The 23,625-nt window shown below is 51.6% G+C and overlaps 2 protein-coding genes across 6 annotated transcripts in view; both read left to right on the top strand.

Moving 5' to 3' along the window:
• The first annotated feature begins 298 nt into the window (after positions 1-298).
• Tsen54 (tRNA splicing endonuclease subunit 54) lies at positions 299-8,741 on the top strand. 4 transcript variants are annotated; one of them, XR_003849272.1, is made up of 11 exons: positions 299-400; positions 505-669; positions 763-826; positions 928-1,011; positions 1,295-1,393; positions 3,301-3,353; positions 5,535-5,633; positions 5,812-6,425; positions 6,570-6,792; positions 7,390-7,450; positions 7,716-7,775. XR_003849272.1 is itself a non-coding variant. In XM_029562701.1 (11 exons), exons 1-11 carry the CDS (start codon positions 345-347, stop codon positions 8,404-8,406), a joined length of 1,515 nt encoding a protein of 504 aa, XP_029418561.1. In that variant the 5' UTR covers positions 299-344; the 3' UTR covers positions 8,407-8,741. The 4 variants fall into 4 exon arrangements, 3 of the variants coding, with proteins under 3 accessions (XP_029418561.1, XP_008829624.1, XP_029418562.1); XM_029562701.1 differs by lacking the exon at positions 6,570-6,792 and adding an exon at positions 8,256-8,741 and having other exon boundaries at positions 1,340-1,393; positions 7,716-7,829; XM_008831402.3 differs by lacking the exon at positions 6,570-6,792 and adding an exon at positions 8,256-8,741 and having other exon boundaries at positions 7,716-7,829.
• Positions 8,742-9,703: 962 nt separating this feature from the next.
• Positions 9,704-23,625, top strand: part of Llgl2 (LLGL scribble cell polarity complex component 2) — a 38,941-nt gene continuing 25,019 nt past the window's right edge. For both annotated transcript variants that reach the window (XM_017797741.2, XM_008831398.3), the window contains exons 1-2: positions 9,704-9,806; positions 22,660-22,764. In XM_017797741.2, coding sequence (XP_017653230.1) covers positions 22,690-22,764 — 75 coding nt within the window. In that variant the 5' untranslated portion in view covers positions 9,704-9,806; positions 22,660-22,689. The remainder of the gene's footprint in view (positions 9,807-22,659; positions 22,765-23,625) is intronic.

The raw sequence follows: 23,625 nt of genomic DNA, 5'->3' as shown, positions 1-23,625 counted from the left end.
CACGGCTGATGGAGGACTAAGCAGTTCAGGGCTGCGGAGAGGAGGGCCACACGTTTATTATTCATATTATTCATACAACGCCAGGTGAGGTTGTACTACAGAGGGACCCCGGAAGGGCTGGGAACAGAACAGGTGAGTTTCTGCACAGTTGAAACCTGCAAAGCGAGCTGGGGGTGCACGGAGCCACGCGCTGTAGGCCGGCGCTAGGACCCAGGACAGGCGGGAAGCCGGGCTGGGTTAATCCGGGGTGTGCCGAGAGTCGGGGGTTGCCGGCGCTAGGACCGCGCGGAGCCCCAGCGGTGGGCGGGGCACGCAGTGCGCGCGCAGCCGCAGACGGCGGCCGGATGGAGCCCGAACCCGAGCCGTGCACGGTGGAGGTTCCTGCGGGGCGGGTGCTCAGGTGCGGTGGGGCGGGGTGGGCTGAGCGGGGCTGCGAGCGGGGGGGTGCGGCGGTAGGCCGGGCCTGGACGCGGGGTGCCGACCGCGGTCCCGTCCTCCCCGCAGTGCCTCGGAGCTCCGCGCCGCCCGCTCGCGCTCGCAGAAGCTGCCCCAGCGCTCGCATGGCCCCAAGGACTTCCTCCCCGACGGCTCAGAGGCCCAGGCCGAGCGGCTGCGCCTGTGCCGCCAGGAGCTCTGGCAGCTGCTGGCCGAGGAGCGCGTGGAGCGCCTGTGAGCCGGGCGGGGCCGGGTGGGCGGGGCTGCGGGGGGGGAACGCCGGGACTGAAAGCGCGACCCAGACGTCCCCTCCCCACTCCTCGCCAGGGGCAGCTTGGTGGCCGCGGAGTGGAGACCGGAAGAGGGCGTGGTGGAGTTGAAGTCTCCTGCGGTGAGCAGGGAGCTCTGCAGGGGGCGGGGGGCACGGGACGACCCTCTCCTCTCTCCAGCGCTTGGAGCTCCTTTGTGACACTTGCTCTGGGTCCCACGCAGGGAAAGTTCTGGCAGACCATGGGCTTCTCCGAACAAGGCAGGCAGCGGCTTCACCCCGAAGAGGCCTTGTATCTGCTGGAGTGTGTGAGTGGGGTCCCGGAGCGTGCAATATGGCTGGAGACTAAGGAATGGGGAGGAAACTGTTGGACGAAAATGCAGTGAACGTTTTCAGTGAGCTTGTACTTGAACTTCTAGAACTGAGGACACGAAAAGGCAGCAGGGATTCCAACCCCCTTTCTTTGTTGACCCTATTCGTGCAGTGATGCTAGGTGTTGGTGGTGGGGGATGCGGAGGGTCCAAGCCAGGAAGTTGCCCCATTTAGCACTGCAGGAAGGGTGCGTAATAGAGCCCTTGGCCCCACTTCCAGGGCTCTATTCAGCTCTTCTACCAAGACCTACCGCTGTCCATCCAGGAGGCCTACCAGCTGCTGCTAACGGAGGACACCTTGACTTTTCTACAGTACCAGGTACTTGCTGCCTCCCAAGGAGCCTCTTTTTGTAGAGTCAGTGAATAGCACTAAGTACCGTTGAAGTGCCAGGCACCGTGCCTCATGCTATGGCTGTAACATAGACAAGAGCCTGTGCTCACACAAGCTTACATTCCAGTAGAGGCAGCTGGATGGTAAAAAGTAGGCAAGTGTCAGGGACGGTCACACACCTGGAACTCTAGCACTCAGGAAGCTGAGGCAGGAGGATCACAAGTTGGAAGCCAGTCTGGGTTACATTATGAACTTTTTTTTTTTTAAATGTGTATGAGACTATTGCCTGCGTGTATGTAAGTGCACCCATGTTGTGCAATTACTTCAGAGGACATTGGAATCTCCTGGAACTGGAGTTACAGACAGTTGTTAGCCACCTTGTAGGTGTTGGAAATCGAACCTGGGTCTTCTAGAAGAACAGTCAGTGCTGTTAACCACTGAGCCATCACTCCAGCCCCAAGAAACTGTCTTAAGACAAAAATACCAAACAACAAAAGCCATATTGCCTTCATAGAGAATTAAGTGCTAGGTAAGGGAGGAGAAGTGATGGATTCTAGAATAGTCTTTCAGGTTGAGAGAAGATGGAAGTTGGAGTACTGTGTCAGTGGGGAAAAAAAAAACAAAACAGATCTCATAAATGTTTTGGAGAAGGAATAGGCGGGGTGCTACCAATGGATTGGATGCCAGGGCTAGGAGAGAGAAGAATCCAAGGCTTATGTCCATGGTATGGGAATGCACCGGTGATCAAATGTTGATATCATCTTCTAACGGGGAAGACTGAGGGAAGAGCTTACTCAGAAAAATGGAACTAGTCAGAAGTGCTTGATTTCACGAAAGTTAATTTAAAAAACTTCTTTTCATTTTTTGTGTATGAGTGTTTTGCCTGCATACACACGTCATGCAAAGCCTGTGGAGGCCAGAAGAGGGTGTCGGATCCCCTGGAACTAGTGTCAAGGACAGTTGTTAGCTGCCATGTGGGTGCTGGGAACCAAACCCAGGTCCTCTGAAAGAGCAGCAGTTACTCTTAACCACTGACCCATCTCTCCAGCCCCAACACAAAAGTTCATTTTGAGGTATTTTTTTGGACATCCAACAGAATTTCAAGCAGAAAATAGATATATAAACCTTGAATGTGGGGAGAGGGCCACACTAGAGATGAAAACATGGGTGGTCTATAAGCTAACAACCCTGATGTGGGGAGGGATACCTTCTGTCCTTCTGTCCAGACTTTGATATCGGTGTATTCAACGGCATAGTTCTTTTCCTGGTCCATCACTGTTAAGTCAAGAAATTACTGTGTGCTACTTATGCCCAAAGTAAGAGATAGGAATTCAGAGAGTGAAATCTTACTTGGAGGATGGTGGGGTTTTTGTTTTCTTTTTTTAACTTTTGTTTTTGTTTTGTGATACAGGGAATTGGGAATTGCTCCCAGCAGCTCATTTACAGTAAACATGTTACCACTGAGCTTTAGCCCTCTGCCCTCTTTTTACTTTTTGAGACAGGGGCTTGCTAAGTGCACGACCTGGCCTTGATCTCATTCTGTGGCCCAGGCTGGCTGTGATCCTCCTGTTTCAGCCTCCGTGGTAGCTGGGACTACAAGCCTTAGCCTCCAGGCCTGGCAAGAATGGTATATACAATGGAGTAATATGGTCCAAGTAGTCCCAAGGTTTGGAACCTGGAGGTATACAGATGGGAAAAGGTGAGGAAATGTTATTTTTAAGAATGGTGAGCTAAGCTAGATATGGTGGTGCATGTTGTAATCATAGTGCTTAGAGGCAGAGGGAGAAGAATCATTGCAAGTTTGAGACCCTGTCTCAAAAAACAAAAAGACAAAAACAGAAAAAAGGACTGGGCAGCCAACGTCTAATCTAAGCTTTGCTTTTTCTTCTCTTGAGGTCTTCAGCCACCTGAAGAGACTGGGCTATGTGGTTCGTCGATTCCAACCAAAGTAAGTCCCTCTCCCTCCCATTCCCATTCACTACAGGCCTGGGACCAGGCTGACTATCCTCAGGAGGAAAGGGGCATCTAGTGACTTGGAACCGTTGGCTAGAGGGCAGCTCCCTGGGCCTGAGCTAGAAGTGGTCAATAGAGAGGCATGTGAGGTTGAATCCCATCACTTTACTTTCTCCTGGGTTGTCAAACTGGGACCCAGCTTTAGATAATGACTGGACACCTGCAGCTCACTGTGAGCACTGAGATACACTTAAACAGTTGAGCTGGGTTTCATATTTCTTGCTAGGATAGCTGTCCCTTTATCACCTTAGTAGTCACATTGCTGAGAGCCACAGGGACCTTCATACTTGCAGTGGAAGCCGATACAACCTTTGCAGTTATACACTGTGTCCTGAAAGCTCTAAAACAGGCATGCCTTTCTGAATGTGGACTCTGTCCTAGGGAAACAGGCATCACATGGCTGTGTGCAGAAGTTCCCTCATGAGAATGTTCAGTCACTTAGCAGTATTATTGACCACTTACTGATATGCCACGCTCTGAACACATGGCTGAGGAATAACAGAGCCACATTGCAGCCTCCACTCCTTTTATGTGTGAGGAATACCCACAAAACAGCATCACTTTGCAAATTCAGTGTACTCGCAAAGCCTCTGAGCTCAGCGTGGGAGGCCAACTCATACAGACTGGTTCATCTCTAGAGCAGTGCTGCCCATAGTCATAAAATCTACGTGTGGTTCTGTAACCATGGGACTGAAGGTTTCATTTCATAATTTTAATTGACTTAGATTTAACTTGAATAGATACTTGTGGCTATTGGCCACTGTACCTGAACAGTGCAGCCTTGGGAGCCGTAAAGAATTCAAAGCAGGGGCTCAGTTCTGTCACTGCCCAAGCATGAGGAATGGAGTTGAATCCCCCAGAACCCACATAAGGGTATATGTGCCCTTGTAATCCTTGCAGTGGGGAGGTGGAAACCCCAGGTAGCTACTTGGGGTTCACTGGCCAGATGGCCTAGCTTAATCAGTGGGCTCTAGACCAATAAGAGACCCCATCTCAACAAGGTGGATGGCTCCTGAAGAACAGCATTCAGGGTTGTCTTCTGTCCTCATGCACACCGGCACACACGCTCATAACAGGGAAGAATGCGAAAGATAGTAGTAAGGGGCTGAGCCCACAATTGATAATTGAGTGGGAAAAAAAAAAACATTATAGGGGTTGGAGAGATGGCTCAGCAGTTAAGAACACTGGTTGTTCTTACAGAAGACCCGGGTTCAAATCCCAGCACCCACATAGCAGCTAACAACTGTCCGTAACTCCAGTTCCAGGGGATCTGACAGCCTCTTCTGTCCTCCGTGGGCACTGCATGACATGGGTGCACTTAACCTACGTGCAGGCAATACACACGTACACATAAAAATAAAATTAAAAAGAAACCATAAAGCAGTATGTTAGTACAATGTCATTTTTGTAAGGAAAAAAAAAAGATTAATGTGTGTATTAGAAACAAAAATGTTACCAGTGGGAATGTAAGGTTTTATTTTCATTTTTTCTTCCAAGTTTTCAAGTTGCTCTTGGTTTTTCGCCCCAGTGATTATTTTTTTGTGGTGCTGGGGGTGGAACCCAGAAACTTACACATGCTAGGTAAGTGCTCTGCCTCTGTACCTCCATCCTGAGTAATCATGTATTGCCAGCTTTGAGAGCATCTGTTCAGGATACCATTGGTGACACTAGGGACCTCTGTACCTCCATCCTGAGTAATCATGTATTGCCAGCTTTGAGGAGCATCTGTTCAGGATACCATTGGTGACACTAGGGACCTCTGTACCTCCATCCTGAGTAATCATGTATTGCCAGCTTTGAGGAGCATCTGTTCAGGATACCATTGGTGACACTAGGGACCTCTGTACCTCCATCCTGAGTAATCATGTATTGCCAGCTTTGAGGAGCATCTGTTCAGGATACCATTGGTGACACTAGGGACCTGGGGAAAGGAACATGACTTGGCCCTTGAGCTGCTCCCAGGTACCCTTCTGCAGGTCTGCTTGGAGCCTTAGCCCTTAGGTATAGCTCTGATTTGGACCCTGACTTGTCTTCTTGGCCAGTCCCTCCCAAATCTGCCAACAGCACCAGTCTGAGAAGGTGGATGTGTTTCCCACCTGCTTTTCTCACCCCACAGTTCTGTCCTGTCCCCTTACGAGAGGCAACTTAACTTGGATGGCTACATCCAGTGTCTGGAAGATGGAAGTGGCAAGAGGAAGAGGAGTTCCAGCTGTCGGTAATGCTCCCTGCAAGGGAGTGCTGGTGCTGGGGAGACCTCAGCTAGTGCATGGGCTTAAGAGAGGCCTTGACTCTTGAATAGGCTCAGGGAGACAGCAGGTGACCTGCTCCTCAGCTCCAGTGGGACAGTCTCAGTGATGAGGGGCAAATGTGCTGCTTTTCCTTCTGTTTCTAAGGTCTGTTTATAAGAAGGCCAAGGCCCTGGAGAACTGCCTGACATCCTCCAGCCCACCTACCTGCAACCAGAACAGCCAGTACCCACAGGAGAAACCCCAGGAGTCAAGCCCCAGGAAGGGCCCAGGCCTCCCCTTGCAGCTTCTGGGGTCCTTAGACCCTTGCCTTGATCTGGCCAGGGAGGATATGGGGTGTGGTCAGGAGAGTGACCAAGTAGAGAATGGAGCCAAGGGGCCTTCAAAGCCACGGTGGAACTTTGAACAGATCTCCTTCCCCAACATGGCTTCAGATGGCCGACACACACTCCTGCCTGCCCCAGCCCCAGAGCTGCTCCCAGCCAATGTCATTGGGCGAGGGACAGATGCTGAGTCCTGGTGCCAGAAGCTGAACCAGCGGAAGGAGAAGCTCACCCGGCGGGACCGAGAACAAGCAGCAGAGGCCCAGCAATTCCGGGAGGATGTGAACGCAGATCCTGAGGTGCAGGGCTGCTCCAGCTGGCGGGAGTATAAAGAGCTACTGCAGAGACGACAGCTGCAAAGGAGCCAGCCCCGCCCCCCACATCTTTGGGCCCAGCCTGTCACCCCTTTGCTGGACCCTGACAAAGCAGACTCCGCAGGTACCGTCAACCCTGCTATACTTTGTAGACCATTGGTAGCACTGATCATGAGACTTTTTTTTTTTTTTTGAGATAGGGTCTCTTCTTGTAGCCCCAGCTGACTTGGAACTTGCAACTTAGACCAGGATGGCCTCCATCTTACAGAGATCCACCTGCCTCTGCCTCCTGAGTGTTGGAATTAAAGTCATGTGGCACCGTGCTTGACCAAGACTTTTGAAAGGGAATGGATTGGCAAAGGCTGGTTGAGGCCCAAGATGTGGGAACTGTCCTGTGGAATGGAGCTCACACGGATGCTCAGTTCTGTGGATGGTGGCAGCAGCCACAGCAGAGAACACGGGGGATGGTTTCCTGATGAATCAGTGCCCAGGTGAAAACCATCCCTGCATCCTTAAGACCACACCCAAGATAACCAGGATGGCTTTGCTACGAATGTGCTATGAACCCCTCCCCTCCCAAGCCTGTTAGCTGGAACTTAGTGACACCAAAAGGAGAGATTTTGGCCAAATAAGAGGAAAGCTCACTGTCTGGTCTTGGTTTTAACACAGGGGCTAATAGGCCAAGAGGAATGTAGTGAGATTCAAAACTGCTTAAAGGCATCATGGGAACATGGTAAATTGTGGGTAACTAGAGTAGGGTTACCAGAGAAATGTGTTCTAAATACCTTGTGGAACATTAAACACATTTTGGTAGATCTGGTAATCCTCAACTAGGTAGCAGATTTGGCACTGCCAAGGGAGTATATAAAAAGTTGACCCCCGGGCTGAGGGTTTTGGTGCACGCCTTTAATCCCAGGTCTTGGGAGGCAAGGCAGGCGATCTCTGTGAGTTCAAGGCCAGCCTGGTCTATGCTACATAGTGAGTTCCAGGACAGCTGGGGCTACAGGGAGACCCTGCTTCAAAAAAAGACAGAAAACAAAAAAAGTTGACCCCCACCCCTACGCATCTTGTTTTCACTGTTCTTGTAGCCATGGTCCTTCAGCAAATCTCTGTGCTGCAGACAACACACCTTGCTGATGGAGGCGCCCGGTAAGTCTCACAGCTGTGCCCTGTATCTCCAATGAAGCTTGCTGCTAGCTGGAGTGACAGCTGGGATTTGATTCCTGGAGTTGGGTGAGAGTCAGGGTCACCCCAGGGATACCTATCCACCTTAGCTTCCAGTGGACAGCCAGTCATGTCTAGGGGAAAGGGAGGAAGGACAGGTGGGTATAACCCCTAGGTGGGAAAGGGTTTAGTGCAGAGGAGAGGTGGGAGAGGAGAGTCCTTGTCTTAAAGTTTCTCATTCGGTTCTCAGGCTGCTGAACTCTGGAGGCTTGGAGATCAGCTTTGAAGTTTATCAAGCTGACGCTGTGGCCACATTCCGAAAAAACAACCCTGGCAAACCCTATGCCCGAATGTGCATTAGTGGGTACGAGAGGAGTGAGCGCTTTCCCTGGGCTGCTGCCAACATCCCCACCACCAATCCCTGAGAAGAGTCTTGAGGGCCAGAGGGGTTGTGACTACATAAGGCCACATGGCCAGTTAGTGCCATGGAAACCCAAGCTCCCCAGCCCTCGTCTCCTGTTACTGGCATTTTGGGGTAGTCTCCGCTATTCCTTAATCTCCCAGCAGAAAGGAACTGATTTGGAGGTATTGGCAGGCTGAGTACTGGCATGAATTCACCAGGATTCTGGAGCTCTCTGGAGTTTGCAGACCAGAGTGCAAGGGCCAGAATTCTACCTCCACCCCTCAACTCAACTTAGAACCTCCCTTCCCTGAGAGCCTCAGGGGGCCTGGGGAATTGTCTCTAGGGGTGGGCTATGACCAGGTCTCAGTCTAACCCTTATCCCTACAGATTTGATGAGCCCGTCCCGGACCTCTGCACCCTCAAGCGATTGTCCTACCTGAGTGGGGATGTTCCCCTAATCTTTGCCCTAGTGGATCATGGTGACATCTCTTTCTATAGCTTCAGAGACTTCACAATACCTGTGGATCTGCAGCACTGACCATATAGCTCTGAGGGTGGGTGGGCCTTGCTCTGGGGAACTTGGGAGTGCTCTCAGGGACCATGTCAGCTGTCTCCTGTATGAAACTCACCTGGAGCTGAAGACCTTGGCCCTGGGTGCCTGCTACTTGGAGGAAGTGAAATCCTGCTCCATGCCCTCTTGCCTGGCTGGTGCACTTGCAAGCCTCAGGCCTGAGAGCACAGCCACCCCTTGGAACTCAAGACTTAAATTTCAGAGGTCTGGAAGGTGGGGTAGAGGACTCTGTGCCTTTAAACAGGAGGGTGCCCGCTTCGTGCCATAAACCAAAGCCATTAAAATAGATGTCTTTTTTTTCTGCTGTGGCTGGGTATATTTACTGGACCACCCCTTCACTCTTTGCTGCTCTGCCCACTCTGGAAGAGCTGCCTTCTTTGTTGGACGTGGGAGGGTATGACTGCGACCTCTAAACACAGAAGGGGGTGGATGAGATATCCTAGGAGACAGAGCAGCGTCCTGTGTCCTTCCCCGAGTGCAGCTGCGTGGTGGTAGGAGGGTGGCTGAAAGGCCCAGGCCGGTGTGGACCGGACCAGACACTCAAGGGGCCACCAGGAGATGCCCCGGAGTACCTTCTGCTCACCTCTCTTTACTCCAGTCCTAGTCTTGGCTGAAAACTCCAGCCGCTGTGACTGGCTCGTGGGACCTATGGGTTCCTTTGGAGAGGGAAGAGGGGGTCCCGCCCTTTCCCCTGCCGCCCAGCTCTTACGTCCTGAAACCAATGCGCACCGGTCCTTCTCTCCGGTCTGAGCGCTCTCGAGTGGAGCGCTCCCAGTTTTGTCCCTCCCTCGACGGCCCGGGGTGAATCCTGGGAGGGACCGTGGCCTGCCCCGCGTTCCGGGAACTACTTCCTGCAGGGGGCGGCGGGACACTAGGCGCGGCGAGTGGAACTGCGGCCAGGTGCGCGCAGGTGAGCACGGGGCGGGGCCGCGAGCACCTTCGAAGACCGCCGCCCAACCCGGCGCTCCTGGGCTGCGCATTGGCTCGGGCGAGGTACCAACTCTCCAGGGCGGGCCGCGCCCCGCCCCGTCGGCTCAGCCTGAGGGGGGCGGGGCCTTAGGCGGGGCCGGGAGCTGGGCTCCGCCGGCGGAGCAGGCTCGCCCTTTATGTAAATAGCGGCTGGTCCGCCCCCCCCCCCCCCCGCCGGGCCGCCGGGGGGGGGGGGGGGCCTGGGGGGGGCCGGGGGGCGGGCCCCCGCCGGCGGAGCAGGCTCGCCCTTTATGTAAATAGCGGCTGCTCCGCACCCCGCCCGCCGCGCCGGAGGTGAGCAGGAAGGCGACCTCGGCTCAGCAGCCGGTGGGCGGTCGTGGTGGAGCGAGAGGATCCGGACGCCGAGGCCGGGGGCAGGGGCCGGCCTGGGCTTGCAGGTGAGCTGCCCTGCGCTGCGTGCCTTTCAGGGATGCGGGCCACTCGGGACGGGGAGGCGTGCGAGGGCCGGGACCCCTGGGCGCCCCTGGCGTGCCCGCCTTACCCTCATCCCAGACGTTGCGCTCGTCTCGAAGCAAGACACCTGCGGAAAGTCGCGCTGGGAACTTCTCTTCCTGATCCGCCCCGGATGACCAAACTTGGGACTTGGGGTTTACACAATCCCGCTGGCTTTCGGGAGTAGGGAACAGGTGCCTGGTGGGGCTGGGTGCGGGGGACGCCGTGCGCGGAGACGGAGTCCCGGGCCCTCGTGCCAGGCGCCTGGACCAGAGCTCCCGGGACCCCGAATCCTCGAGCGGCGTCCGGAGCGCGTTACCTTGGCGGCTTATCCCCTACCTCAGCCCTCTGGGTGCCCGCCCTTTGTGCCTTCTAATCCTCCGACGGAGGAAGTCTGCGGGTGGGACCTGGTAACCTGGCTTTTGGGGCGGCTTCGGACACCTTTAGACCGAGTACTGAGACTTAGTCTGTTTTGCACGCTGACGGGTGGGGGTTGCACTGTGGAACTTGGCAAGGAGTGGAAAATTCTTTCCAAAGAAAATGTGCTTTACTTTACACTGGTTGGATGGTTGATGGACACGTTGGGCCTTAGCTCTGAGAACTGACCATAACTAGGGTAGCCGTGATGTACTCTTTAGAGGCTCTCACCGAAACAGGTAAGCGTCGAGAAAGGAGGGCGGGGCTTGAACTCCTTCCCCTGGCGACCCCATAGGTCGAGGCAGGCTGACTTAACTTGGCCTCTGGGACCCTCTCTCTGCAAGAGGCCATTCTGAGCAGGAAGAGAATAGGTATGTCAGAGTGACTAGGAAACGCATGTCCCTCCCAGGGGAAAGCAAGGTCAGAGTGGCTTTTGAGGAAGATTGTCTGGTTCGGTGTGAGCCGGTGGACCGGAAGGCACGAGAGATGTTTCTACTTTATGGGCAGGGTAGTTGAGTTCGTTTTCTTAAGTCATCTACCCACAGAACATTTGACAGGACTCAAACCAAGCTCTTGCTGCTCTGACCAGAGCTCTTCCTGTTCTTTGAAGTTAGCTTGGGTCAGTACCTGGAGAACATATCCAGGACCTGGGGTCAATCTGCATCTCTACTTGAGGCAGTGGAGGATCCCCTTCAGTGACAGATTAATATAATTTAAATCATATTAAAATACTTAGTCTTTTTTATTGTATTTAAATTTGTATGTGTGTGGGGGGGTGTGGGTCAGAGGACAACTTTCAGTAGTTCTTTCCTTCTACCATCCATATGTCCTAGGGAATCAAATTCAGGTTTTCAAAATTGGTGGCAGGCGCCTTTACCCCCAAGCCATCTAATCAGCCCTAAATACTTAGTCTTTAATAAACGACAGTATTAAAGGAAGAAAAGGTTCAAATGATCCCCATTCATTTAAAAAAACAGACGAGGAGCTAAGTGTTGTGGCTCACACCCATAATCCCAACACTCCAGAGACTGAGGCAGGATGACTGCCATGGACCTGAGGCCAAACAGGGCTAGATGGCAAGACTGTTCTTTATCCCAGCTCACAGGTGGAAGTTTGAGGTCTACATAGCAAGTTTCAAGCCAGTCAGAACTACGTTACATAGTGAGACCTTATCTTACACACACACACACACACACACACACACACACACGCACACACACACAGAAAAAAGGATGGGGGGGTACCCTGGAGAGATGGCTCAGCACTTAAGAGCACTGGCTATTCTTCCAGAGGACCCAGGTTTGGTTCCTAGCACCCACGTGGTGGCTAACGATGATCCAAAACTCCAGTTCCCAGGGAATGCAAGGCTCTCTTCTGACCTCCACAGACACTGCAGGACATGGGTGTCCTTACAGATATGCAGGTAAAACAGTCATACACATAAAATAAATAAAAAACAGAAAATAAAAAGGGTGGGGCTGGAGAGATAGCTCAGTGGTTAAGAGCGCTTGCCGCTCTTTCTTGGGAACCAGGTTCGGTTCTCAGCACCCACATGGTGGCTCACACTATCTGTAATTCTAGTTCCCATATGGTACATACATGCAGGCAGGCAAAACACTCATATACATACTTTTTTTTAATAATTAAAAAAAAAAGCAGGGCTGGGGGAGTCCATTATGAGAAAAATGAATGATTTTAGAAAGTGAAAAGTGGGACAGATAAAGAATCTCCCTTTTGCCTGACAGTGTGTCTTCACAGTGCCTGAAAACATTCCTGGATATCAGGTGGCTTTGAATCCTGCCTTGCAGAGGTCTTGCTATGTAACCTTAGGTTTGTTGCTTAACCATGCTGAGCCTGATTTTCCCAGAGGTTGTTCAGAAGGTGAAAGCATCATTATTAGCACATGTGACCTAGTACATAGCAGGCATTCAACATCCCAGAATTTGTTAGCTTCTCCAGGAGGGTAAAATAGCACCAATTAGTCTCATGCAGGCTTTTAGAGGTAAGACACCAGGGCCGTTTGGAAGCACCTAGAAGACAGGAAATTTGCAAAATCAGCAGAGGGGTCATGATTTTGCGACTTTGGAAGTCTCTGGAGGTCAGAACTTTTTCCATTAGGTCATGCATCAGGAGTAAGGGGCATTGACCTTTGCTAGCCTGACATCCTGTTCCCTTGACTCCAATTTCTTCCCTTAGTCCTTGGGAGAGCCAGGGTTGAGGGCTGATGGACTCCATCCGGTATGTGTAGTGTATCTAAGTGCAGAATCTGATTTGTTCTGTTCTCTGCCACTCTTGTTCAAGAGACGGTGTCCCCTTCAGTCACATTTCAGTAAAGATGTCCATTCTCACTAGGGTCCCTTGTCCCCATTATCCCCTCCCATGGGTGTTGGGGAAGCAGTGCATGGAGCTGGAAGGTTTGGAACCTTTGCCGTCAGCCTGTTGACCCCCTACTATTCTTCAACAATATCCTCTGGGGCCTTGTAGGGAAGGCTTAGTTTCCTGGTCTTTCAAGGAGAATCAGGAGCAGCTGTTGAGATACCTGAGTTGGGCGCTGCTGATGTGGCTGAGGAAGCTGATGCATCTCTCCAAAGTGGCTTACTTGTGGCTAGACGGAGTTGTATCCTTAGCACATCAGCTCTGAGAGGCCTTATCTCTCCTAGTGATACTGATATTGCACTCCTCCTGGGCTGAGGCATGCCAGATCTGCTAGACAACTTTGTTTTCCTCTGCTCAGGCACAGTTTGGGCAGGGTACAGACCAAGAGATGGGTGTTGCCCATCAGAGCCACCTGTGCTACCTGTTCTCCCCAGTCCTGGCTCCCTAGGGATGCCAGGGAAACCCTCCCTGACCATGCCCTATGGCTGTACCTGCTTTCTCTGGGGTGGCATTCTCTCTGTGCCCTGCCTTAGAGGAAACTGGTCCTTTGAAGAGTCATTCCACTCCTTCCCAAGAAACAGGATGGAATTCTTGAGCTAGGAGAGGCTCTGTTAGGCGTGGGGACGGGGAAGCTGAGAGGTACCTGACTCTACCCTTCAGGAATTCAGTAGAGACAGCTCTTGAGGCACTTGGCTCCGTGTTCCCAGGGTTTGATGAAGGGGACATCTGGGCCCAGATCTATTTGGCACTAGTAAATAGTATTAATATTTAATAATATTATTCTGGGATACTCTTTGCCAGGGAGTTGGGTGTCCTGGAGCCTCAGTCTAGGAAAAGTATCTCTAGAGAATGCCAGACATAACATTCAAAAGGTCTTGGCTGAGTCTTGAGAACAGGATAGGGAAGTTGGCTGAGGACTCCACCCCAACACTGTTAAGAGTCGATGGGAAAACCATGCCTAGCTAATCTCTAGCCTGCCCATCTGTTTGATCATCAACTTCTTATTGTTTCTTGTGTGCCCAGCATAGTTCTAGAGCCTGAGCATAGTTCTTAAAGCAAAGGTCTCTAACCCAGCGTGTTGGCACATGCCTTTAATCCCAGCACTCGGGAGGCAGAAGCAGGTGGATCTCTGTGAGGCCAGCCTGGTCTCCATTAGCAAATCCAGGCCAGCTGCGGCTACAGGGAGACCTTGTCTCAAAAAAACCAAAAAAAAAAAAAAGAAAAGGTCTCTGTCATGGAACTTTCTTTCTAAAGGGTATGGGATCCTGAGTGACTGAAAATAAACATAAATAATAAATAATGCTTTAGCAGGTGATATGCATTGTAGAGTAAAACAAACCAGGGGTTGGCATGCACATTGGTGGTGGGGTGCAGCTCTAAAAGTTATCAGAGTGTGGAAACGCAGGCCTTTAATCAATCCTAGAACTCAGGAGGCAGAGGCAGGTGGATCTTTGTGAGATCAAAGCCAGCCTCGTTTACATAGTAAGTTCCAGGCCAGCTGGGGCTACAGGGAGACCCTGTCTCTGGAGAAAAAAAAAAAAAAAAAAGATGGGCAGGATAGGCTTTGACAAGTAGAGACATGAGGACACTGGGGCTGGAGAGATGGCTCAGCAGTTAAGAGCACTGGCTGTTCTTGCAGAAGACCTAGGTTTGAACCCCAGCACCCACATGGCAGCTAACAACTGTCCGTAACACCAGTTCCAGGGGATCTGACGGCATCTCCTGTCCTCCTTGGGCATTGCATAGCACAGGTGCACTTACCTACATGCAGGCAATACACACATACACATAAAATAAAAATAATAAATTTTTTTTTTTAAAGAAAAGCACTGGCTGTTCTTGCAGAGGACCCAGTTTCGATTCACAGCACCCACATGACAGCTAACAACTGTCCAAAACTCTAGTTCCAGGGGATTTGATGCCTTCTTCTGACCTCTTTGGCCATTGCAGGACACAGGTACACTTACGTACTTGCAGGCAATACACTCATACACATAAAATAAAAATAATTAATAATAAAAAGACATGAAGAAGAAAGGGAGTTCTGAAAATAAAATTTGGTATGTAAGTCCAACCTACATGGAAGTTACTCTATTCAAGGTTTGCTTGTAAGGTTGCTGGTCATGGTACGTCTGGGAGATTGGGCTTCCCAAGACAAAACTGGCCCTTACAAAGAAGCGGCCATGCGACACTGGAGATACAACTGTGAATAAGGCTGGCACAGTCCTTTCCTGTAGTTGACATTGTCTGGCAGCTCCTTGGAACAACTGTTCAAGTTTGGGGACTGATAGGAGACCCTAGGATGAGCCTGTATTTGGGCCAGGTGGTCTGCCCATCCCAACCCCAGTCAAGCTGACCGTATGCTCCCCAGAATGATTTTTTTTCTCTTTGCACTGGACCACATCCCTGGAGAGCCTGGTGTTGGATGGCGGAAGGAGCTAAATGGAAGTCTGAGGGGTTGCATGCATTTGGGCTTCCCACTTCCTTCAAGGGCCCTGTTGTGGGCACTGGAGAGAACATTCAAAAGATCCTGGGTCCCTCTCTTAGGGTTGTGGGACCAAGTTGTGGCTATGTAGGGTGGATGACAGTAAAGTTGGGGGCCAACCCCAAAGGGGCCCAGCAACCTACTATTCATTAGCTCTCATTTCCTGAGACAGTAGCTCAAAATGAGTAGAAGATTCTGTAGTCAGACAGATTGGGACTTTAGACTCTTAATGCTAGGAGCTTGATACTGCCCTGAACAAGTTATTATGTAAGTAATGAAAGAGCCAAATGTGGTGATTCATGAGAAGAGTTCAGAGAAACATCTGGTCATAGTTGGCTCTCATTTTATTACCTGACAACAGTGATGACAGTTCTCTGGTCTCCTCTTCCCCCCACCATGAGCTCCCAGGTCCTACCTACATGGAAGTTACCCTTTATTCAAGGTTTGCTTGTAAAATTACTGGTCAGTCACTGGTCTGCCTGATGCCTCTTGAGAGATTTTGTTTCTCAAGGAAGCAGTGGCCCTTGCAAAGTAGCCATGGGCATCTGAGTTGGCACAGACAAAAGCTGGAGGGGTCAACAGCTGCCGTAGTGTCTAAGAGCCCAGCCCTGCCCCTCTGTCAGTAGGAGGTGCAGGGGTGTTCTCACATCCGCCAAGCAAGAGGCCGAAGCCACATACGCCTGCCTTACACAGGATGTTGGGGAGAAGCTCCTTGATCAGTGACAGGCTGTGAGGAACCCTAGCAAAGGAGAGGTGAGGAGACCTTGGAGTCCACAGTGTGTGCTCCTAGAGAGCAAGAGGGATCCAGGGAGGATACTGGGTGTCTTTCCTGTGTCTCCTGTTCCTTGGGCCCACCCAGGAATATGCACCAGTATGCAGACTATCCCAGCAGATCAGTGGGACTACCTGGGCTATTTAGGGACCTTCTAGGGAAATGGCCCATCCCATGCCTCAAGGACAGATGAACTCAGCTTGGCCACACCTTGGTTGCATGGAGACAGATTAACCCAAACAGGACCAGCAGAAGATACACAGCCTAACCTGGAGATCCCCACTTCCTGCCTAGGCCCAGTCAGATCTGTTACCTAGAGTCAGAAAGGTCACCCCATCCCGTTCTGTTCCTACCTCCACTGGCCTGTGTTGAGGTCTTGAGATGGAAGGTCAGTGTGTGTGTCAATGATGGAGTGGTACCCAAGCAGAGGATACGATTGGGAGGCAGAGTATGAATTTTCTAGTCTTTAAGTAGAGGGCTCCTTGGTCTTTTTTTTTTTTTTTATAGTTAATTTATTTTTATGTGTATGAGTGTTATGCCTGCATGTATGCAAGTGCATCCATGCTGAGCAGTGCCTGCAGAGGACAGAAGAGGGTCTCAGATCCCCTGGAACTGGAGTTATGGACAGTTGTTAGTTGCTATGTGGGTGCTGGGAATCGGGTCCTCTGCAAGAACAGCCAGTGCTCTTAACCACTGAGTCATCTCTCCAGCCCCACCTAGTCTTTTTTTCAGGCAGGTGCCAAGGTGTGGGTTAGGCCTATCTTAGCCCAGGAATAGTTTGCTGGGCTGATACTGGTTGTCAGCTTGCCATACTGGGAAGACGGAATCTCACTTGAGGAATTTCCTTCATCACATTGGCCTCTGGGCTTGTCTCTGGGACATTTTCTTGATTGCTAATTGATGTAGGAGGGCCCAACCCACTGTGGGTGATAACATCCCTAGGGAAGTAGGTTTGGGCCACCTAAGAAGGGTAGCTGAACAAGCTAGAGGAAGCCGGCCTTTGTCTCTGCTTCAATCCCTGCCTCTAAATTCTTGCCACGGCTTCTTTTAGTACTGGACCTGTAATCCCCTTTCTGCAATAGAAGACAAACTAGAACAGGGCTGATAGGAGTGGTGAGAAGGGAAGGGAATTACTGGATCAGCTGCCCACAGGCAACTCTCAGGCTAGTTCTATACACAAGGCATAGACGTGTGGAAAATGGTCAACAGGGTGTGCATGAGCTGGCCTGGAGTGCCTGTTGCTATGGGAACAGGGCAGGGAGGTAGATCAGAGGCTGGTCTGGTCCTGGACAGAGGGTGTAACCAATAGGAATGGAGACTGGGATTGGGCAGTCAAAAGTCAGGGAGTCTAGGAAGCATTTCCCCTGTAGGAAGCGTGGTCTCATCCCACATGGTGACCCAACAGATTATTGCCGCAATTCTTTCCTTATGTCTGACTCGGGGATCTGAGGGATTCCTTGACCCATGGGAGCTCCTGAACTTGCCTCTTAGTATCTGGTTTCACCCACTTGACTACTCAGCTTTCCCAGCTTTTGCAACTATTTGGGGTGTATAGGGGGTGTCCTTCCCACTGAGGTTAACATGGCTGGACAGGAGCCCTGTATTGTCAGAGCAGTTCCACCAACAAGATGGAGCCAGGTCCACCCTGGCACTTGGGGCCCTCCTCTCTTCTCCGCTTTGATCCTCTTATCTACTCTGCAGATAAACCAAACACTAATCCTTTTCAGTGTATCCACATATCTGAATGTTTCCAGTATTCTTACCTGACTATTGGGTGTACTCCTTTCTTCCCATGACAGCAAGCCTTCTGTGATCGGGCTGAGCACCCTTCAGTCCCCTCAAAAGGTCATTTAAGGTTGTTTCTTACTCTCCTAATAGCTTACCAAGGCTGGGAATGACCAGCCCCATCCATGTGTTTCTAAGTAATCACTTTGTTTTGTTACTTTTTTTGTGAGTGTGTGGGCGTGTTCATGTGAGGGTGCACATATGTGTAAATGTGTGTACATGCCAGAAGACAACCTGCAGTCCTTAGGTACTACCCATCTTGTTTTCTGAGACAGGCTCTCTCATGACCTGGAACTTGCCAGGTAGACTAGGCTGGTTGGCCAGCAAGCCCCAGGAATCCTCCCTCCTCTTCCTCCCTAGTGCTGAGATTACAAGCGTTTACCACCACACCCAGCTTTTACCTGGGTTCTGGGGTCGAACTCAGATCCTCATGCTTGCAGGGCAAGTGCTTTACGCCTGAGCTATCTCCCTAGCTCCAAAGTGATCATTTTAAGCACAGCCAAATGCTGTAGGAGTGTAGTAAGAATGGTCAAGATGGTCTCTGTGGGCAGGCTTCTTTGAATGATACTGCTAGAGGGGCAGAGCAGCTTCAGAGCCCATAGTAAAGCGGTGGGTAGGAGACCAAGTAGCTGGAGCAGCCAGTACAGGGCCAAACAGAAGAGCAGATGTGGTGTGATGGGGGGACAGGCCATCAGCCCCTGCTCAGGACTGACCTGCAGTCCCAATAGGGTCTGACTTAGTCTTCCCTATGGCCCTCATTTTCATCTCTCTGTGTGGACTGTGTGGGTCTCTCCATGAACTCAGCCTGGACTTGTCTTGGTGCTCCTGGAACATGCAAGCTTGCCCTGACCTTAGGCTGCACATCTGTTCTACCTGCCTGACCCACCCTGCCCCAGATTTTTTTTTCAGAGACTGGGGATCAAAATCAAGGCCTCACACATGCTAGACAAGTATTCTACCTCTGAACTCCACCTTTAGACCTGCCCCAAATATGCGGCCAGTGCTTCCTGTTGTTGAGGGCCTCAGTAGAGACATTGCCTCCTCCTTTGATTGGTTGATTGGTTGATTGGTTGATTGGTTGATTGGTTGATTGGTTGATTGGTTGATTGATTGATTGATTCAGTCAGCCAGCCAGCCAGCCTGCCAGCCAGCAGTAAACAAGTAAAAGTGCTCACCACATACATGCAGGATGCAACTGTGAAAAAAAGACAAAAGTTGCTGAATCAGTTAGAAAGCGGCTTTCTGTGGAGGAGTCCCCAGGTTGTCCGCACGATTAATCAGTAAACTCTTGGGATGCTCAGCAGGATGAGGCCTAAGGAGAAAAGCGAGGAGGGGGAAGGAGATAATGGCGGGGAGGGTGTAGCTTTGGACAGTGTGGTAAGAGGACATTGAGTACTGAGTGATTGGTAAGGGCATCCAAGAAGAATGTCCTGTAGAACGGTGAATGCATAGGCATAGACCCAAGACTCAGGCTTTTCCACCCCCAAACCTGCCCCTTGACCTCAGCATCTTCCTTTGTTTTCTCCATAGTTCTGGACTGTCAGAAATCATTCCACTGAACTGTTTTTATGTTCTTGGGAACTGCCTGCCTCTCCCCTGTCACAGTAGTGTCCATGGTCCCAGGACAGGGCTTAGTATGTGCCAAGCAATGTGCCAAGTACTCAGCATTTGGCTCCACTCCCTCTCCTTCCAGAGGGCCTCTGGGAGCAAGTGCCAACCCCTCACAGCTGGTCTACCTCAGGGGTCACCAGACGTGGGGGGATGTGCATGCACCTATATTCTTTCCCTTTACCGCCTCATCTCCCAGGAATGGGCTAGGCAGGCAGGCTCTGCCTGACTTCCTGGGCTTCTCTAGAGAACTTGAATGTCTTGAGTAGGTGGCCTGGGAGTAGGGGTGGAGGGCTTCCTGAAATGAGTTCAGCCAGGCCTAAACCTGTCTTTCCCCACGAGGAGTGGTGAGTTTTCAGGCCTTGCTCTGGGGCAGTTACAACGAGGGGCCCATGCCCAGTCTGCTTTTGCCTTGGTTCTAGGTCCTAGGTCCCTCCTCTGTCTCTCCAGCCCAGTAGGGATAGGTCCAGGTCCTTGTGGACTGAACAGCAGGTTCCTACAAGGCCACTGTCCTGCCCGGCTAGATCTTACCAGCACTTGAAAGCAGTGGTCAGAATCTGGCCTCAAACTGCTTGTTTGGTTTTAAGCTCACGGCCTGTGGGAGTATGTGCGCGTGCCCCTGCCATTTAACTGCAGCCATGTAATTAGGCATGTACTCTCCTGTAATAGCCATCCGTCACTGACTCCTCTATGAAGCCCTTCGATTTGGGAGTTAGTCACACCAGGGGTCAGAGCTGAGTCCTGCCCTGTGTCCTGGTGGCCTTGGGCAGGTTGCTTAGTCTATAGCTTTGCTTTCGTCGTCTGCCAGGTGGGGAGGGTCTGCTTTCCTCTCAGGTGGTTTCCATCCAAGTTAATACGTAGTGGAGTGTCCACGCTGCATTCACAACCAAAGAGGGCAGAGGTGGTCAGGACTGTACCCACACATTACCATGGCTATCTCAAGGAGGGTTTTCCCTTTGTAATTTGAAGTTTCTACAGTGAGCAGATTACTTGAGCAAGAATTTTACAACGTATCAACAGCACATGTAGGCAGTCTGGAACAGTGCCTAGTAAGCAGTGAGTGCTTAGGGGGGCATTTGGGTAGGTGGCTGGCGCTGAGTATTCTGACCTGTTCCTCTCTCTCCAGCCAACTTCTACCTTCTAGCCTGTATGGGGTCCTTAGCATAGATGGCCCTGGTCCTCTTGTTCCTTCCCTGGAGTCTTACTGGCCCCTTTCCTCTCCAGGGAGTTACTCCAAGCTTCCTGTGGCTTCTGACCCAGTGACCTCAGTTGGGGAGGGGACAGCCAGCACCCCAGGAGCCCTAACTGCTGATTTATGGGCTTGCATCGCCCTCCCCCACAGCTGGAATGTTCAGCCAGCCGTCTCAACTGTTTGTCCAGAGGCAGAGATGGCTGGAGATCACTGTGCCTGGAGTCTATTTTCACTTCCAATCCCGGGAGCCCCCAGGGCTTTCACACTTGGTGCTTATTCTCTGATGTGCTGTGTGGCCTCTGATCAAGTGGGTACCTGGACTTTCCCAGCTACCTGCCATTCCCACAGAGGAGGAGGCCCTATGGTCATCTGGCTCCCCTAGAATGTGAATTCCCAAACCCCCACCCCCACTGCAAATAATGGCCTTTTGATTGTCCCTAGAGGGTGACAGTTCTCCAAGAACTGATCCCTGATGTTTGGTTTAGAAGTGACCTGCCCTGTTGACCCTTTGGTTTGCAGTGGATCTGGGCCAGTGCCTGTTTCACAACTTGAATATAGGATGACCACTCCCAGTATGGCAAGCCCTAGATGCTGTGTCAGAAACCCTCACCTCTGTCATATGCCCTACAGGTAGTGGGGAGTTGCCTCCAGCTACCAGGGAGCCCTAAATCCACAGGATCCTTTCATATGCAAAGTTATGGCCTTTGATTGGTTGCTGTGCTAGGGATCAAACCTAGGGCCTGGTACATGCTGGACTAATGCTCAACCACTGAACCATGAACACACTCTCACCCACCCCCAATGCCCTGTAATTAGTTTTTGCTACTTCCCGAGAAGCTGGAACCTTCAGGGTATCTTTCAGGCCTTAGCTTAGGTAGGAACCCCCCTCCCTGTAATCAAAGCACTTACTAGGAATAGCACACTCTGTTGACCTTTATCTGTCCCTACCCTGAGTAAGCTCCCCACTCACTAATGGCTGGCTGGGCTTATCTTCCTTTTTAATCTAGAGTGGAATGATGGGAACCATTTCTGGAGTGGACCTGAGCCCCTGTGTTCCCAAGGACAGGCCTTGGTTTCCTGTGGTCGGTGGGAGTCTGTACTACTGGAAGCGGGAAGTCAGAGTGCAGATGATCTTTTCCCCTCCCCCAAGGATAGTCCAGAAATAGTTTCCCCTTGGACTGGGAATGCATTCTGTGATGGGTGGGTGGTTTGGGGACCTTGAGCTGGTTTCTATATTGGGTGTAGATGTCTTCTCTTGATTATGCTCCACTGGGGTCCCTGGGAAATGAAGTTTTGGGGGTAAGGTAGGGGGAACTGAGACAGGGTCTCACCATGTACTCCAGGCTGGCCTTGAACTTTTGATCCTTCTGTCTTCTGAGTGCTTGAGTTACGGGTATGTGCCATCATGTACATCTGAAAAGGGGAATCCTTTCTAGGTATACCCCATCTGAGCCCAGGGAGCTAGACTTGGGAAAGACAACGACAGAGTGGGGATCAGCAGGGAGGCTGAAGCTAAGCCTAACTCAGAGACTCCAGCAGTCTCAGAACCAAACTTGGGTCCTCAGCACCAAGGGCTGGGTCAAGTGAGTCCCTTGATCGTCTCCCTGAAGTCAGAATGAAGTATTTTCCCAATTGTGTTGACCCCAGACCCCAAATGGGTATTCCTGCTGGGCTCTGACCTGGAAGCTGCAGCCTCTCCCCAGTTAGCCCCCTTGGAGCTCTGACCTAGGAGTTCCCTAGACAGCCTTTGCATCTCCCCCTTCCCAGTGGCTTTGAGGGAAGCTTGTGCAGTTTCCCTTTCGGGAGTTTTATGGTTTTTCTGAAAACAGGTTAACAATTAAGCTCATTAACCTCAGGGCCTGCTGGTCCTCCTTGTTCTGTAAAGCCTGACTAAATGGCTTCCTCCTCCAGCTTCTCTTCTGCTCCCATTATAAGGCAACAGCTGGCATTAGAGTATTAACCAGGCAGGGACAGGCCCTGGCCTCCAGGAACCAAGCTCTCTCTGACTTCCTCTCAGGGACCATACTGTGGATGGAGCACAGGAAACTGCTGGTGAAGCTTGGCTTGGGAAGAGAGGCTGTTCAGCTGGGACAGCTCTTGGCCTGGACAGCTGTGGCCTGGGTGATTCTTGCCCTGGGCTCACGGCTCCTTTGGTTTTCCTAGGTCTCAAGTAGGGACTGCAGACTAAGCCAGATGAGGCGGTTCCTGAGAACTGGGCACGACCCTGCCCGGGAGAGGCTAAAGCGGGACCTATTCCAGTTTAACAAGGTGAGTGGGGTTCTTCCCTGGGTTCTTCCCCACAAGCTGGGGCTGGGGGGATAGTAAAGGTCCACACTTGGCACTGCTGAAAGGGCTCCTGGAGAATCTAACTTGGAAATGGAATATGGGTAGACATTTCTCCTGGGAAGGAGTATTGAGCCTGGGAGTTGGAATTCCTTGTCCCAGGTCTCTCACTGATTGTGTGACCTCTGCAAGTCACTCCAAACTTCCGTCCTTCCATGGGTATAATGGGCATAAAGCAGTCAGCCCTGCCTGCCTTATCACAGGGCTGCCAAGGAGGTTGAGGGTCAGAAAAGATAAAAGCACATTGACTCCTGCATAATAACATCCTTGTGATCCCTTGGGGCCTTGGAAGACCATGCCATGGCAGTCTCTTCCTGCTGAAATTGCCCCCAAAGGAAAAGGGAGCTTTCCTTATAGGCTGGATGCAGGCTGCTCCAGCCTAGGGGAGAGGAGACCATTGCCCCAGGGAGTGCAGGCTGGTTACAGGCTGCTCCAGCCTGGGGAGAGGGGACTGGTGCCCCAGGGAGTGGGCCAGAGTTGGCTTTAGATGATCCATCTAGTCGTGCTTGCTTCTGGAGGCACAAGAGCTCTTCAGGCCTGCCTGAGGGGACTGGGCCTGGGAAGGGCACAGGCCTGTAAAGAGGAGTATGGCGTGGTTCATTAGCTTCTAGCCACTGCCACCCAGCAATCTGGATTGTTTGGAGGTAATTAGCCTTTTCCCTCTACTTTGATCTCTGCCCCAAGTAGACTTCAGGAAGGGGGAACACCATGATCCTCTCCCCTGGGGGTCTGAGCCTCCAGGGCATGTTATAGACAGAATTCTATGACTTCTTTCTCCCCCTCCCT

Source organism: Nannospalax galili, unplaced genomic scaffold (genome assembly GCF_000622305.1).
Source record: "Nannospalax galili isolate Female #2095 unplaced genomic scaffold, S.galili_v1.0 scaffold634, whole genome shotgun sequence".
Taxonomy (NCBI): Eukaryota; Metazoa; Chordata; class Mammalia; order Rodentia; family Spalacidae; genus Nannospalax; species Nannospalax galili.
Note: the sequence above shows the minus strand (reverse complement) of the source record. Positions and strands in the feature narration are given on the sequence as shown.

What these genes read in the sequence shown, in the direction of transcription:
- Tsen54 (XM_008831402.3), top strand. Translation starts at nt 345, where the DNA reads ATGGAGCCCGAACCCGAGCCGTGCACGGTGGAGGTTCCTGCGGGGCGG. An exon ending in CCTGCGGGGCGGGTGCTCAG is followed by an intron (nt 401 to 504) that starts GTGCGGTGGGGC and finishes TCCTCCCCGCAG; the next exon opens with TGCCTCGGAGCTCCGCGCCG. An exon ending in CCTTGTATCTGCTGGAGTGT is followed by an intron (nt 1,012 to 1,294) that starts GTGAGTGGGGTC and finishes CCCCACTTCCAG; the next exon opens with GGCTCTATTCAGCTCTTCTA.